Genomic DNA, 16791 nt, shown 5'->3' with positions numbered 1-16791 from the left:
ATGGTACATTCTCCAGAACAGACCATGTTAGGCCACAAAGAGTCTCAATAAATTCTCAATAAATTTGACCATACAGAATGAAGCTAGAAATTCAGAAATATGTGGAAACTAACAACATACTCTTAAATAATAAAGTTGGAAGACTCACACTTCCTGATTTTATAACTTCCTACAAAGCTACAGTAATCAGAACAGTGTGGTACTGGGATAAGGATAAACATACAGATAAATAGAATAAAATTGACAGTGTAGAAATAAATTCATACATCTATGGCCAACCAAATAATTTTGATAAGAGTGTCAAGTCCATTCAACGGAATAAGAATACTCTCTTCAAAAAATATTACTGGGACAACTAATATCTAAAAGAATGAAGTTGGACCCCAGGCTTACACCATACACAAAAATTAACTCCAAATGGATCAACAACCTAAATATAAGCTAAGACCATAAAATACTTAGAATAATACATAGAAAAAAAAATTTTATGGCCTTGGATTTGGCAATAGATTCTTTTACTATGACATCAAAAACACAAGCAACAAAAGACATTAACAAGAAAGTGAAAAGACAACTTACAGCATGGGAAAATTATTTCCAAGTCATGTATCTGGTAAGGATTTAATATCAAGAATATACAAAGAATTTCTACAGTTCAACAACAAAAAGACAACCCAATTTAAAAATGGACAAATAATTTGTATACATTTCTCTAAAGAAGATACATAAATGGCTAATATGCATATGGAAAGATGCTCAACATAGTCTTGAGAAATGCAAATCAAAACTACAATGAAGGGTGCCTGGGTGGCTCAATCGGTTAAGCTTCCAACTTTGGCTCAGTTCATGATCTTGCAGTCCATGAGTTTGAGCTCCATGTCAGGCTCTGTGCTGACAGCTAGGAGCCTGGAGCCTGCTTCCAATTCTGTGTCTCCCTCTCTCTCTGCCCCTCCCTGATCATGTTCTGTCTCTGTCTCAAAAATAAACAAACATTAAAAAAAAAAATACAATAAAAAAAAAAAAAAACTACAGGGGTGTCTGGGTGGCTCAGAAGGTTGAGTGTCTGACTTTTTGGCTCAGGTCATGATCTTGTTGTTTGTGAGTTCGAGCCCCGCGTCAGGCTCTGTGCTAACAGCTGAGCCTGGAGCCTGCTTCTGATTCTGTGTCTCCCTCTCTCTTTCTACGCCTCCCCTGCTGTGCTCTCTTTTTCTCCCCAAAATAAATAAACGTTAAAAAAAAAAAACAAACCCAAAACTACAATGAGATTTGATTTCATGCCTAATAAATAGCTATAATAAAGACAAAAGAAAACAAAATACCAAGTGTTGGCAAGGATGTGGAGAAATTAGCATCTGGTGCATTTCTGGTGGGACTGTAAATTCTACACTTTTGTATATCTAAAAAAATTGAATGGGGCGCCTGGGTGGCTCAGTTGGCTAAGTGTCTGACTTCAGCTCAGGTCATGATCTCACGGTTCGCTGACTTTGAGCCCAGGGTCACTGCACTGACAGTGAGAGCCTGTTTGGAATTATCTCTCTCTGCCCCTCCTGTGTGTGAGCTCTTTCAAAATAAACCAAAAAAATTTTTTTAAAAAGCTAAAATGGTGAGTTATGTTATATTTTACCAAAATTAAAAAAAAAAATTTTTTAATGTTTATTTTTTTGAGAAAGAGAGAGAGAGTCCAAGCAGGGGAGTGGGGGTTGGGGGTGGTGCAGAGAGAGAGGGAAACACAGAATCCAAAGCAGGCTTCAGGCTCTGAGCTGTCATGATGCACAGAGTCCAATGCTTAACCAACTAATGCTTAACCAACTAAGCCACCAAGGCGCCTCTTTACCAAAGCTTTTTGTTTTCTTTTTTTAAAAACATTTTTTTTTTAATGTTTATTTTATTTTTGAGACAGAGCATGAACAGGGGAGGGTCAGAGAGAGAGGGAGACACAGAATCTGAAGCAGGCTCCAGGCTCTGAGCTGTCAGCACAGAGCCCGATGTGGGGCTCGAACCCATGGACCGTGAGATCATGACCTGAGCCGAAGTCGGATGCTTAACCGACTGAGCCACCCAGGAGCCCCCCTTTACCAAAGTTTTAACTGCAGCATACCTCTGCCAATTAAAACTAACACCGAATCCCTGTTCTATACGTTTTTTTAGATACCATATTTGTCTATTTGCATTCACCAGTTACAGAGACAATTGTATTAACTCTATTTTCTTATTTTCTGTGTTCTTTTTTAAGTGTTGGCACTTAAAAAAGTTGACATGGGGCTCAAACTCATGAACTGTGAGATCATGACCTGAGCCAAAACCAAGAGGGGACACACTTGACCAACTGAGCCATTCAGGTGCCCATTACATTGTGTTCTTGATGTTTCAGCATTTGGGACCTTTACAGACCCAGGGACAGACTGCCCCTCCCATGGCTAATGCCTAAAGGTAACAACTTGCCTAACAGCAAAGTCCAGAGCCATATCTCCTCCTCTACCTTATCTATACACCCAGGAGACAATATTCCTTCACTTTAATATCTCTTGGTGAGGTAGTAGGCAAGTAGAAACCACTCCTACAGACCAAAATCCTTTGGATTAATTCAAAGTTGCCAGTCCTAAACAGTTTACTCTGCCCTGCCTTCACTTTCCCTCAGAAACCTTAATAAAGTCTCTGGCCTAGGGTTGAGCTTCGGCTCAGGTCATGATCTCACTGTTCGGTTCAGTTTGTGGGTTTGGGCACCCATTGGGCTTGCTGCTGTCAGTGTGGAGCCTATGTTGGATCCTTTGTCCTCCTCTCTCTGCCCTCCCCCTGCTTGTGTGTTCTCTCTCTCTCTCTCTCTCAAAACACACACACACACACACACACACACACACACACACACACACACACACAGACAATATATATACATATGTATATATATACATATGTATTTCTTCTGTGACCCTGCACGCATGCAGTGGCTTCCTCTTTGAGACCTGTGAGTGTAACAAATGTATTCCTTCCATGCCGCGTTCCTGTCTCTTCCTGTGGTCAGAGGGGCTTTATCATACCTTACCCAATATTTACATTTTTAAAAAAAAAATTTTTTTTTAACGTTTATTTATTTTTGAGACAGAGAGAGACAGAGCATGAACAGGGGAGGAGCAGAGAGAGAGGGAGACACAGAATCTGAAACAGGCTCCAGGCTCTGAGCTGTCAGCACAGAGCCCGACGTGGGGCTCGAACTCACGGACCGTGAGATCATGACCTGAGCCGAAGTCGGACGCTTAACCGACCAAGCCACCCAGGCGCCCCCCAATATTTACATTTTTAAAACAATCTCACTATCTAAAGACCTGATGAAAGTGAAGCTGATTATGTTAACCCATAAGTCCTTTAGAGGCCTTTCTGATTCTCTGAATTCAAGAGTATTTATTGCTAATGGGGTGAAAAATAAGTTTTATAGGCACACAGAACGAACAACTAAGATTGCCCCCTTTGTAGCATGGTTGGGGGATCGTAACGAGAGTTTAAAAAGAAATCTCCTAAGAAGATGGGGGCTGCTTCTTCAACCAGGAAATCATGTTGGGGGTGGAAACAGAATAAGGAAGTACATAAATGGAGTGGGGGGGGGGGGGGAGAGAAGAGTCTATTAAGAGAATCTGAGTGAAAGAGAAATGAAAATGGAAGTTGAAGAAAGAGCTGAATTCCGGAGCTAGAGAAACTGAGGAAATGAAACTTCAGAGAAGGCACCGTCATTCTGTAAAGTAGCTCGGTGAACCAACTGCAGCGGTAGGGTCTTAAAATGTGCAAGCCTACACACCCACTTGGCAAGTCCCAAGTGAATTTATTATTTAAAAAAAACATTCTAGGGGAATGCAGTGGCCTCCCTTTGGGGTTACTGATTACCCCTGTGCCTGGAGACTAACAGGCACAGGACAGATTCCTAAAGGCAGGACTGTGGACCGCTGTCCCCCATTACCTGACACATGGTTTTTCATGACTCTGAGCCTGGGCTCTCCCAGGGGGCTGTCCCTTCCTTCGAGCAAAGCTGACAACAAAGCTGGAAGGAGAACCAAGATGTGCTTCTTTAGTCACCATGGTGACAAGAAACCATCACAAATATTTGCTTGTGACTTCATCGGAGAAGGCAGGCAAGGGAGGTTAGATTGGAAGAAGGAACAACCACAGAAGCATATCTGGAATCAGCAACCAAAGGAATGCTGGGCTCTCATTTAGGGACCAACAGGCAAAGGGTTTGTTTTCATCATGCACTCCCTTACTTGCAGAGACTGAATTAAGAAATCCAGAATACAAATAACCTTTTCTAGCACCTGACTGTCTTAGACAGCCTTTGGGTTTTCTTAGTCAAGGAATTCTCTCAAAGTGAATAGGTCCCTGAAGTTATACCTCCCATTTCTTAGGAAATAAGTGGCTAATGTTACAGTGTACTCTCTAAACTTTTGGAACCAAGGGACGAGCAATGATACAAAACAGGCACACACACTGTTATGTCCTGAATTGTACCCTGCCTACAACTCATATTTTGAAGTTCCGGCGGACAAGGTCTTTTTATTTTTTTAATGTTTATTTTTTTCTCGAGAGAGAGAGACAGAGTGTGAGCAGGGTAGGGGCAAACAGAGAGGGAGACACAGAGTCTGAGGCAGGTTCTAGGCTCTGAGCTGTCAGCACAGAGCCCAATGGGGGGCTTGAACATAAGGACTGCAAGGTCATGACCTGAGCTGAACTCAGATGCTTAACCGACTGAACCACCCAGGCACCCCCAGACAGGGTATTTTTTTTTTTTTTTTTTTTTTTTTAGCGTTTATTTATTTTTGAGACAGAGAGAGACAAAGCATGAACGGGGGAGGGTCAGAGAGAGGGAGACACAGAATCTGAAACAGGCTCCAGGCTCTGAGCTGTCAGCACAGAGCCCGACGCGGGGCTCGAACTCACGGACCGCAAGATCATGACCTGGGCGAAGCCGGCCGCTTAACCGACTGAGCCACCCAGGCGCCCCCAGACAGGGTATTTTTAAAGTGAGGATACTGGGGTAAGGCCCTAATCCAATTATGATTAGGGTCCTTATAAAGAGAAGATTAAGATATAGATGCACACAGAGGGAAAACATCACGTGAACATGAAGACAGCCACTGATAAACCAAAGAGAGAAAAAGGCCTCGGAAAAAGCCAACCCTGCTGACATCTTGATCTCGGAATTCTAGCCTCCAGAACTGTGGAAAAATAAATTCCTGTTGTTTACAACATCTTGGCTGTGGTACTTTGTTTTGGCAGCCCTAGCAAAATAATATAAGCTCTGACTGATAGAATCAGAGTCTTTTTTTAATTTTTTTAAATGTTTATTTATTTTTGACAGAGCATGAGTGGGGTAGGGGCAGAGAGAGGGGGAGACACAGAACCTGAAACAGGCTCCAGGCCTGGAGCCTGACATGGGGCTCAGACTCACAGATTGCTAGATCATGACCTGGGCCGAAGTTGGATGCTTAACTGACTGAGCCACCCAGGTGCCCCCAGAGTCTCTTTTGAGATTCATACAACTTTAAAATTATGCACATGTTCTCAGAAAAAGGCATACTACATATAGCCAGCTGTCCTGTGTGTGGGATGGGAATGATTCTACTACACCTTCAAGCTCACATCCTGTATACCTGCTGGCTCTAGGACTTTCCAAATCAAAGCCTTATGTTCATGGTCTGTACTTCAAAAAGCTACCAAGCAATCACTTGGCATCTGCCTAGAAAAAGCCCAAAAGAGCTATATTTAGTAAATAAGGGAACTAGCATTATTTTCTAGGTAATGACCTGACAATCTTCAACGGAGATGGGACTTGGAACACTACGAAGCAGTCAGTCCTTTCAAATCAGTTCCCTTGCCCTGGTGTTAAGCTGAGTGGGCGCTGATCACTGCAGAAGGAAGCTTTCTAAAGAAATGTCATTGTAGCTGCCTGGGCATCAAGGATGAGCTGAGGCTTTAAATCATGCAGACTCACTGTTGGGCATATGCTACAATTAGGAAGCTTTACAACTCATCATGATGCATTAAAGGTTAGTTAATGATAGTGGGAAGAGGGATAAAAAAGATAAATGGTTATCTCTCAATTTAAGGCCTCTTCCTTCAAGAAAGAAATCTGATTCCTCCTAGGCTAAAAAAATGGCTTTTTTTAGTTGGCCTCTCATACCTTTCACTAGGAATTATCTAGCTAATATGTATCAACATAAGATTCCTGGGTTGGGGGCCCCTGGGTGGCTCAGTCAGTTAACTTCAGCTCAGGTCATGATCTCACAGTTCCTGGGATCAAGCCCTACATCAGGCTCTGTGCTGAGAGTGCAGAGGCTCCTTGGGATTCTCTCTCTCTGCCTCTCCCTTGCTTATGCAAGCTAGCACGTGCTCTCGCTCGTGCTCGCTTTCTCTCTCTCTCCACACACACACACACACACACACACACACACACACACACACACACACACACACAAAGAATCCTGGGTTAAAATACTATGGCCAGGGGCGCCTGGGTGACTCAGTCCGTTAAGCTTCTGACTTCAGCTCAGGTCATGATCTCATGGCTGCTGAGTTCAAGCCCCGCATCGGGCTCTGTGCTCACAGCTCAGAGCCTGGAGCAGGGTTCAAATTCTGTCTCTCCCTCTCTTTGCCCCTTCCCGGCTCACACTCTCTCTCTCCTTCAAAAATAAACAAACATTAAAAAAACAAAACAAAAACAAATACAAAAACTCCACTACGGCCATATTCCAGTTAATTTAAAGGAAAGGAGAGGCGCCTGCGTGGCTTAGTCAGTTAAGCGTCTGACTCTTGATTTTGGCTCAGGTCATGATCTCACGGTTCATGGGATTGAGCCAAGTCCTGCTTGCGATTCTCTCTTCCTCTCTCTGTCCCTACCCCACTCACACTCACTCTCTATCAAAAATAAATAAATGAACATTTAAAGAAAAGAAAGGAATAAGAGTATACCAGGATATAGAGTCCACAGCCTTAGCAGGCTAGTAACAATTGCTAATGTGCCAAGCTTTTTGTAGACATAATATCTGATCTTCACAATAATTTTGAGAATCCATTTTACAGATGAGAAAAATGAGACTCAGAGGGTAACAAGCCAGGAAGCTAATCCATCAACCTTGACCTATTTGATTGCAAACTCCAGGTTCTTCTCATTTCCCAAAAAGGTAAGCTATTGGTAGCAGCAAATCCATCAGAATTCTCAGTTGGGGGCTACTCCATCTCCGATAAAGAAACAAATTTGCTCACATCCCAGGTTTTACAGGACAGTTATAATATTACATCAGGGACTGCCTTCATACTCAGTTTTTACAACATTGTGCCAGCCAAACAAAATCTGACAGAGGCTAGGGTGAAATCAGCTGTTTTAAACTCTTGGTTTGAGAACAGTAATTAAATAGCAATTAATAGCTAAGGAGCCAGGTTCAGAGGTGTTATGACTCACACAAGATCATTCAGCTATTAAATTGTGAACCCAGGGCGGGGGGGGGGGGGGGGGGGGGGGGGGGGGGGGCCTGGGTGGCTCAGTTGGAGAAGCTGCCAGACTTCAGCTCAGGTCACGATCTCGCAGTCTGTGGGTTCAAGCCCCATATTGGGCTCTATGCTGACAGCTCAGAGCCTGGAGCCTGCTTCGGATTCTGTGTCTCCCTCTCTTTCTGCCCCTCCCCACTCATGTTCTGTCTCTCTCACTCTCAAAAATAAATATTAAAAAAAATTGTGAACCTGGGACTGGGATCTAGACCCTCTAATTCTAAAGGCATCCACTTTTCATCCAACCTCTGAGAATTCCCTTCTTTCCAACCCCCCCCCCCCCCCCCCCGCCCCGGCAACACACATATATTTCTATTCAATTTGGCTCCTGCCTTTAGACTAGGTTCTGTCTATACTGATCTATGTACTCAGTCATTTTAACTTGAGAATTACTGGCAATCGATTCTTTAATTAGTACTCATACGAAGAGGGAGCAACTGAAAACTGCCAAGATGTTTGTCTAAAGAGATCTCCCTCTCTCTCTGCCCCTCCCCCGCTCATGCTTTGTCTCTCTCTTTCTCAAAAATAAATAAATATTAAAGAGAGAGAGTGGGGGGCGGGGGGGGGGAGGAAGACATAGGATCCAAAGCAGGTTCCAGGCTCTGAGGGGTCAGGACAGAACCCAACATGGGGCTTGAACCCACAAACCGCGAGATAATGACCTGAGCCAAAGTCAGAGGCTTAACTGACTGAGCCACCCAGGTACCCCGTATTTATTTTTAAAAATGTTTATTTCTTTATTTTGGGGTGGGGTGGGGGAGAGAGAGACAGAGAGAGAGAGAGGGAGAGAATCTTAAGCAGACTCCATGCACAGTATAGAGCCAGATATGGGGCGTGACCCCACAACCTTGGGATCATGACCTGAGCCAAAATCAAGAATCAGAGGCTCAACCAACTGAGCCACCCAGGCGCCCCTAAAGATTTTATTTTAAGTAATCTCTACACCCAACATGGGGCTGGGAATTACAGTCCAGAGATCAAGAGTCACATGCTCCACCGACCGAGCCAGACAGGTGCCACACCACCTGCAATTCTTTATCCTGAGAATCAGCCAGTCACTTGTGAGTGTATCTTTTCATTTACCACCCCCCATCCAAACTACTGCCCCATTTCTCTATTCTCATGAAGACCAAAATAATTTTTCTGCTCCCTTTTTATTATGAATTATTTAAGCACTGAAAAATTGAAATAGCATAATAAACATCTATAAACTCTCCTTTAAGATTCAAAAGTTTTTTTAAATGTTTATTCATTCATTTTGAGAGAGAGGGTATGAGCGGGCAAGAGGTGGAGACAGAGAGGGAGACAGAATCCCCCAAGGGTCCTTGCTGTCAGTACAGACCCCAAAGCAGGGCTTGAACTCATGAACTGTAAGATCACGACCTGAGCTGAAGTCAGACACTTAACTGAGCCACCCAGGCACCCCTAAGATTCAATACTTTTTAACGATGCCCTATTTGTTTTACTCCACCAGATGTACAAATGATATTTTACAAATATTATACACATTTTGTTTTATATTTTTTAAAGTTTATTTAATCTCTACACCCAAAGTGGGGCTCAAGCTCATGACCCTGAGATCAAGAGTCACATGCTCTTCTGACTGAGCCAGCCAGGCACCCCAAACTGAATATACCAAAGTTGTAAATGGCACAACTTGGCACTTCACCCTTATTACTTTAGTATGTGCCTCATAATAAGGACCTTCGTACATAACCACAATTTCAAACCTAAGAAAATTATCAAAACACCTATTATCTAGTCCATACTCAATTTTTATTTCAAAATGATTGTTATAGCTAGTTGGCTTTTTTTCAACCCAAACCAGAATCCAGTCAAGGTTCACCCACTGTATTTAGTCTTCTAAATTTTATTATGGAGAATTTCAAATATGTACAAAAGTAGACAGAAGAGTAAATAAAGTGAATCTCAATGCAATCATTCAGATCCAATCATCAACTAGTAGCCATTAATCTCTGTTTCTATCTACACCCAGATCCTGAATCACTTAAGCAAATTCCTGACATCTCATCTATATATACTTCAATATGTAGCTTCAAACAATATATATTTTTAATTACATTATCATTGGCAAAACACTCAGATCAATGGAACAGAATAGAGAACCCAGAAATGGACCCACAAACATATGGCCAACCAATCTTTGACAAAGCAGGAAGAATATCCAATAGAATAAGGACAGTCTCTTCAGAGAGTGGTGCTGGGAAAACTGGACAGCAACATGCAGAAAAATGAACCTGGACCACTTTCTTACACCATACACAAAAATAAACTCAAAATGGATGAAAGACCTAAATGTAAGACAGGAAGCCATCAAAATCCTCGAGGAGAAAGCAGGCAAAAACCTGTTTGATCTAGGCCACAGCAACTTTTTACTCAACATGTCACCAGAGGCAAGAGAAACAAAAGCAAAAAAAAACATCGGGAACTCATCAAAAGAAAAAGCTTGTGCACAGTGAAGGAAACAATCAGCAAAACTAAAAGGCAACAACTGACGGAATGGGAGACAGTATTTGCAAATGACATATCAGATAAAGGGTTAGTATCCAAAATCTAAAGAACTTATCAAACTCAGAAAACAAACAATCCAGTGAAGAAATGGGCAAAAGACATGAATAGACACTTCTCCAAAGACATCTAGATGGCCAACCGACACATGAAAAACTGCTCAACACCACTCATCATCAGGGAAATACAAATCAAAACCACAATGAGATACCATCTCACGTCTGTCAACGTGGCTAACATTAACAACTCAGGCAACAACAGATGTTGGCGAGGATGCGGAGAAAGAGGATCTCTTTTACATCGCTGGTGGGGATGCATACTGGTGCAGCCACTCTGGAAAACAGTATGGAGGTTCCTCAAAAAATTAAAAATAGAACTACCCTACGACCGAGCAATTGCACTACTAGGCATTTATCCAAGGGATACAGGTACGCTGTTTCGAAGGGGCACATGTACCCCAATGTTTACAGCAGCACTATCGACAATAGCCAAAGTATGGAAAGAGTCCAAATGTCCATCAATGGATGAATGGATACAGAAGATGTGGTGTGTGTGTGTATGTACACACACATACACACGCACATACATACAATGAAGCATTCATTACTCGGCCATCAAAAAGAATGAAATCTTGCCATTTGCAACTATGTGGACAGAACTGGAGGATATTACGCTAAGTGAAATTAGTCAGTCAGAGAAAGACAAATATCATATGGCTTCACTCATATGAGGACTTTAAGATACAAAACAGATGAACATAAGGGAAGGGAAGCAAAACTAATATAAAAACAGGGAGGGAGACAAAACATAACAGACTCTTAAATATGGAAAACATTACTGGAGGGGTTGTGGGAGGGTGGATGAGTTAAATGGGTAAGGGACATTAAGGAATCTACTCCTCCTGAAATCACTGTTGCGTGATATACTAACTAACTTGGATGTAAATTTTTAAAAAATTAAAAAAAAAATTACATTATCATTATTCCAACATTTGGTCGCTTTTAATCTACAAAATCCCCATCCTCTCCCTCAATCCTTTTAAAAAAAATTTTTTTTTAATGTTTATTTTTGAGAGAGCGCATGCGCAAGCGCAGGAGCAGAGAAAGAGGGAGACAGAATCTGAAGCAGGTTCCAGGCTCTGAACTGTCAGCACAGAGCCCAACGCGGGGCTCAAACTCACAAACCCCAAGATCATGACCTGAGCTGAAGTCGGATGCTCAACCGACTGAGCCACCCAGGCACCCCTCCCTCAATCCCTTTATTTACTTGTGATACTGACTTTGTGAAGACTAGGTCAGTTGTCTTAATGAATGCCTCACATTCTCATTTTTTTGTCATTAATTTATGCCTATCTCCTGTGTTTCCTGTAAAATGGAAGTTAGGTCTAGAGGCTAGAACAGATTCAGGTTCACAATATTTTTTTGGCAAGAACACATATAGGCGATGCTTTGTGTTTCATACTCATCACATTAGGAGACATGTAATGGTAGGCTGCCTAAATGATCATAAATTTGGTAAGATGGTAACCAGATCTCTCCTGAAAGTCATCTACAGGGCTCCTGGGTGCCTCAGTTGGTTAAGCATCTGACTTTGGCTCAGGCTGTGCTTCCTGGGTTCAAGCCCAGCGTCAGGCTCTATGCCCTCTCTGGGACTCTCCCTCTCTCTCTGTCCCTATCCTGTTTGCCCACACTCTCTCTCTCTCTCTCTCTCAAAAGTAAATAAACTTAAAAAAGGTCATCTACATATCCTAAGTCTACATTCACTTTGATTTTGTTCTGACATGTTTCTTGAATATTACATATTTTGTGTGTAAGATATAAAGCACAATGAAACGACCATTATTAAAAGAGGTATTACCACTATTGTTGAATCTGTGTGCTGTTCATTCTTCTAACTCTTCAACCCTGACTTCTACTCCTTCTATTCCACAGAAACTGCTTTTATCACGTTCACCAACAACCTCACTGCCATATCTAACAGACAGAAATTTCTGTTCTCTTCTTAAGCCCTCAATATTAATCACTAATCCCTTCTCTTGGAGAAGGTTCTCTCTTGGCACCACTTCCAACTTCACCCAGTCTTCTCAGTCTTCACTACATCTAGATACTGGTTTCTATCTTTACTCTCTTTCTAGGCGATTTCATTCATTCCCATGATAACTTCCAAATTTATGTCCCAAGTGCAGCCTTTTCCCTTGAGCTCCAGACCCATATATTCAACCACGTATCGAAATCTTTACTTTGATATCCAAAACTAGCTCCATTTATAACTTCTACTCACCCCCCTGCCAGCAACAGCATTTGCAAGTTACTCAAGCCATCCTTGATTCCTTCTCTTCTCTCTCCTCTTTCATCTAATCTCTTAACAAAACCTGTCCGTTTTATCTCTAAATGTATCTTGAATGTATTTACATATCTATCAATTTCTGACCCCCACACCATCCAAGTCACTACCATATCTCACCTGGCTACTAAAAAACAACCTACCTCTTCCTCTCTTCCCCCTTACTCTCCATCCGTCACCACAATAAGTCACCACAATAAAACCAGAGAGACCACTGCTAGGTATTTAGAGGCTGTTTCCGGGTGTAGTCTTTACATTTCCTGTTTTCTTTCTGCCCACAATGCTCTTCCCTAGCTCTTAGAATTGCTAGGTCCTTTCCTCATTACCCTAACCCAAAGTAAGCTACTCTATTTTTGTCAGAACACCTGTTTTATTTCCTTTATTACACTATTTACAGTCTGTGTCTCTTCTCTTCCGTAGGATGTTTTAAGTTCCGCAAAGGCAGGGACCTTTGTTGTATCTCCAGCATCTATGGTTATCATAGATACACAAGAATTTGTTAATGAGTCACTGTTCAAATATTTATTCAATATTTACTGAACACCTACACTGCCCCAGACACAAGGCTTAGCTGTAAGAGTTGCATAATAAGTGTTTGCCAGTAGGTGTAAGGTTAGTGAAGAAATGTACAGCAAAGAAATCTTCTGTGACTGGAGTGAGCAGAATTTCCAAAGGCAGATTTTAGAAGGGTTTCTTCCAGAATTGACAGAAAACCGAATAAAAAAGAGTTGTAGGGGCATCTGGGTGGTCAGCTTCTGACTCTTGATTTTGGCTCAGGTCTGATAGTGAAGCCTGGTTAGGATTCTCTCTCCTCTCTCTCTCCTCCTTTCCCTGCTCTCTCTCTATACATAAACGAACAAACAGCACCCCTACGCCCCACGCAAAAAAAAAAAAAAAAAAAAAAAAAAAAAAAGTTGTAAAACAGCAGGACACGGGGACCTGGGTGGCTCAGTTGGTTAAAATGTCCGATTCTTGGTTTAAGCTCAGGTCATGGTCTCATGGTTTGTGGGATCCAGCACCACGTAGGGCTCTGTGCTGACAGTGCGAAGCCTGCTTGGGATTCTCTCTCTCTGCCCCTCCCTGCTTGCACTGTGTCTCTCTCAAAATAAATAAATAAATAAAAACTTAAAAAAAGGATAATATACCATGATGTTCATCTAAGTCAAAAAATGAAGCTATTAAAAAAAAAGGACACACACGCTTCAGAAAAAACATTTTAGACTACTAAATCCAGTGACCTTGTCAATGTTGATTCTGTTTGACTTTCTAATTTGCCACTGATGATCACCTTTGCCTTCTTGAAACTCTACCCATCATTCTGACAGCTCCACCCTATCCCAGTTCTGCCTTTCTTACCAATCCTCAGGTTTCATACTGTGTTCCTCTTCAATGCCCATCTCTCACTCTCAGTGTGCATCAAAGTTCTACCTTTGGTCCTCATCACAGCAGGAGCAGCTCCCGCAAGTAATCTTCCCCAGCTTCAACCTCCACTTTTAAAAAAAAATTTTTTTCTAATGTTTATTTATTTTTGAAAGAGAGAGAGAGAGTGCACATGAATGGGGAAGGGGTAGAGAGAGAGGGAGACACAGAATCCGAAGCAGGCTCCATGCTCTGAGCTGTCAGCACAGAGACCTATGCGGGGCTCGAACTGACGAACTGTGAGATCATGACCTGAGCTGAAGTCGGACGCTCAACTGACTGAGCCACCCAGGTGCCCCTTCAACCTCCACTTTTATACCAAGAACCAAATCCCTACTGTCTCAGCCTCCTGCCTGAAAGTGTATTTCCAAATGCCTACTGGCTATATCTCCACCTCACCCTCTCTTTAAGCCAGTTACTTCTCGTATCTTCCCTAGTTCAGTTAACGCCATTACCATTCACCTGGCTTTAGAGTCAGCCATGAACTTCCTCCTCCCCAAGCTTCAACAGATAAACAGATTTTTACCTGTGCCAGAGTCTCTCCTTAACCAAACTCTATCCAGCCTCCTTTGAAACTTTTCTCAACTAGGCCTCAACCATGGCCTAATAATAGTTGAACAAAACACTCATGGTTCCTAGGATGGCCCCAGCCCCCTGCCCTTAAAGTGCCTGCTTAAGAAAATCTCAAGGTTGCAAAAAGAGTTTACTGTTTGTTCCACCAACACCTGAAAACAGGGCCCCTGTCTCCCAGGCTCTGTGGGAGGGTAAGAGTCTAATGTCAGTAAGCACCAGTTAGCAAACCCAGACGGGTTTCAGACAGGCCAACCCCTCTTTCTCACATTTTGTAATTTTTCACTTCCCTGACTCTTCTGAGCCCCCTTTCTCTGCCCCCTCTATTCTCTCATCCTCCCTTCAAAATGCCCAGTTACCCCTGTACAAATCGAGGTTGAATTTAATTCACACTTTTCCCTGTTGCAATAGTATGTTAATGATTAAAATCTGTCCTTGTCACATTAACTAGTATCCAGCTTTGTTTATCTGTGAGTCGTTAGCCCAAAATGGTTCCAACTGACAACTTCCAATGACACTGTTGTACTTTACAACCCACCACCTTTCACTTCTAAACTATTAAATCTTTGAGAGCAAGAATCCATGGCACAATGCACACCACGAACATGCTCTCAAATGTTCCATTCAACATCTTAAACTTCAGTTTTCCAAAGGATCCAAAGTGGTTTACAATAAATTCAACAAAATAAAATTACAAAAACAAAAATCTGGGATAGAAATATACCAATCTGTATAAAAAACAGAAGAGATGAATACAGACAAGGATGACCCAAAGAATCCATTATTAAAATTGATCTGAATTTTGACAGGTCAGCTGCTTGGCAGCCAAAACGAAGCAATGAGCAAACACTTACATAATTTTCATTATCCGTGATGGTGACTTTTAAAACACAAAAGTTTAAAATTTTGACTTTTCCTTTTTTGGTTGCTGGTGCTGCTGACGTCATATCTAAGAAACTACTGTCTAAGCCAAGGTCATGATTTACTCCTAATTTCTTAAAAGAGTTTTATGGCTTTGACCCTTTACATTTGTCTTTGATCCACTGAGTTAATTTTGTATATGATGTAAGGCAGAGGGGTCCAACTTTATTCTTTTGCAAATGGACACCTGTATATAATTTAGGCATTAGATATAATACCTAGCACATGAGGATAATAAAAATAAACCAGTGATCCACACAAGTTCTTTCTTAATGAATTTATCTTTAATTGCGATGTCTTCAAAGTTAATGATTTTTATGATTAAACCAATCTATTAAACCAAGAAACTGCTGCAGTATACAAGTTCATTTCCTGTGTCAAGTTTCTTACTTCTGTGTCCCACTAGGAGACCTCTGTCAGACTCCCCAAAGCAGACAAAGATCATGATGCTCCTGCCAAGAAAATCATACATCTGTGTCCTCACTGCTAGATGTGAAGCCATCTTCTTGAGTTCAGCACAGAATGCTTTCCAAAGTCTCTACCCATGATGAAAAGGTTTTATCTACTAAATCCAGAGTAAAAGCCAAGATCTCCCTTTTGAAAGATCTTTGAAATAACCCAAAGTCAATGTTTAACCTCCATAGAAGGAAAATTCAAGATTTTTCCAAGGAAATTCAAATTTAACTGGTAATAATTTAGTAATGATTTGCTTAGCTCCTAAGGCTAAACTCATACAGAACCCCCATTTTAGAGGTAGGGAGACCAAGGCATTATTTACAGAAGGACCCAGCTAATTTAATGGGTCTAATCCAGGTATTTCTAAAGCCAATGCTCTCTCCATTACATATACTTAATAGTATACTAGCCACAAGGGGACTCCTTGTTATTTTCTGGAAGAAGTGTAAATGTTCCTTCTGTCCTAATCATTGCCTGACTCAATCCCTCAAATGAGGTGTGGTCTGGTTCTTGCCAGGAACAGGGAATACAAAATATTAAATAACAACACTGATATGAACAGAAGTAGAAAACTGTAGGGACTGGCAAGTGGTTAGGCAGTCATTTCAAGGCTGTCTGCCACCTCAAAGAAAAACCGAAAACAACCATTTGAGTTAATCCTTGTTTTAGAAGCCCTCCACCCTATTTGTGTGTGTAGGAGGGAGTCACGGTGGCGGCAGCTGCATTGATGATATCAAGTTGAGGGAAATAGGATGAAGGGAGATAAATGTCATTTAAGTATGATGTAAGGTTTGAATATGTTTTCAAGAAGTTCAACATTACGTAAATGGACAGAATGTCTTTAAGGGTTTGTATTAGAAAGATATAGTAGGGCGCCTGCGTGGTTCAGTTGGTTAAGCATCTGACTTCGGCTCAAGTCATGATCTCATGGTTCATGGATTTGAGTCCCGCATGAGGCTCACTGCTGTCAGCATAGAGCCTGCTTCGGATCCTCTGTTTCCTTCTCCTTGCCCCTCCCCTGTGCTC

At 41.8% G+C, this 16791-nt stretch overlaps 1 protein-coding gene across 3 annotated transcripts in view; it reads right to left on the bottom strand.

The window, feature by feature from the left end:
- The window catches only part of KPNA6 (karyopherin subunit alpha 6), a 66850-nt gene that overhangs the window by 32718 nt on the left and 17341 nt on the right, over positions 1–16791 (bottom strand). For 2 of the 3 annotated variants that reach the window (XM_042953620.1, XM_042953622.1), the window contains exon 1: positions 3947–4051. The exons of the other annotated variant lie outside the window; for it this stretch is intronic. In XM_042953620.1, coding sequence (XP_042809554.1) covers positions 3947–3965 — 19 coding nt within the window. In that variant the 5' untranslated portion in view covers positions 3966–4051. Of the gene's footprint in view, positions 1–3946; positions 4052–16791 lie in introns of those variants that run through there. 3 annotated transcript variants of the gene reach the window in all.

This window comes from Panthera leo, chromosome C1 (assembly GCF_018350215.1).
Source record: "Panthera leo isolate Ple1 chromosome C1, P.leo_Ple1_pat1.1, whole genome shotgun sequence".
NCBI lineage: Eukaryota > Metazoa > Chordata > Mammalia > Carnivora > Felidae > Panthera > Panthera leo.
This window is presented reverse-complemented; position numbering and strand designations above follow the sequence as displayed.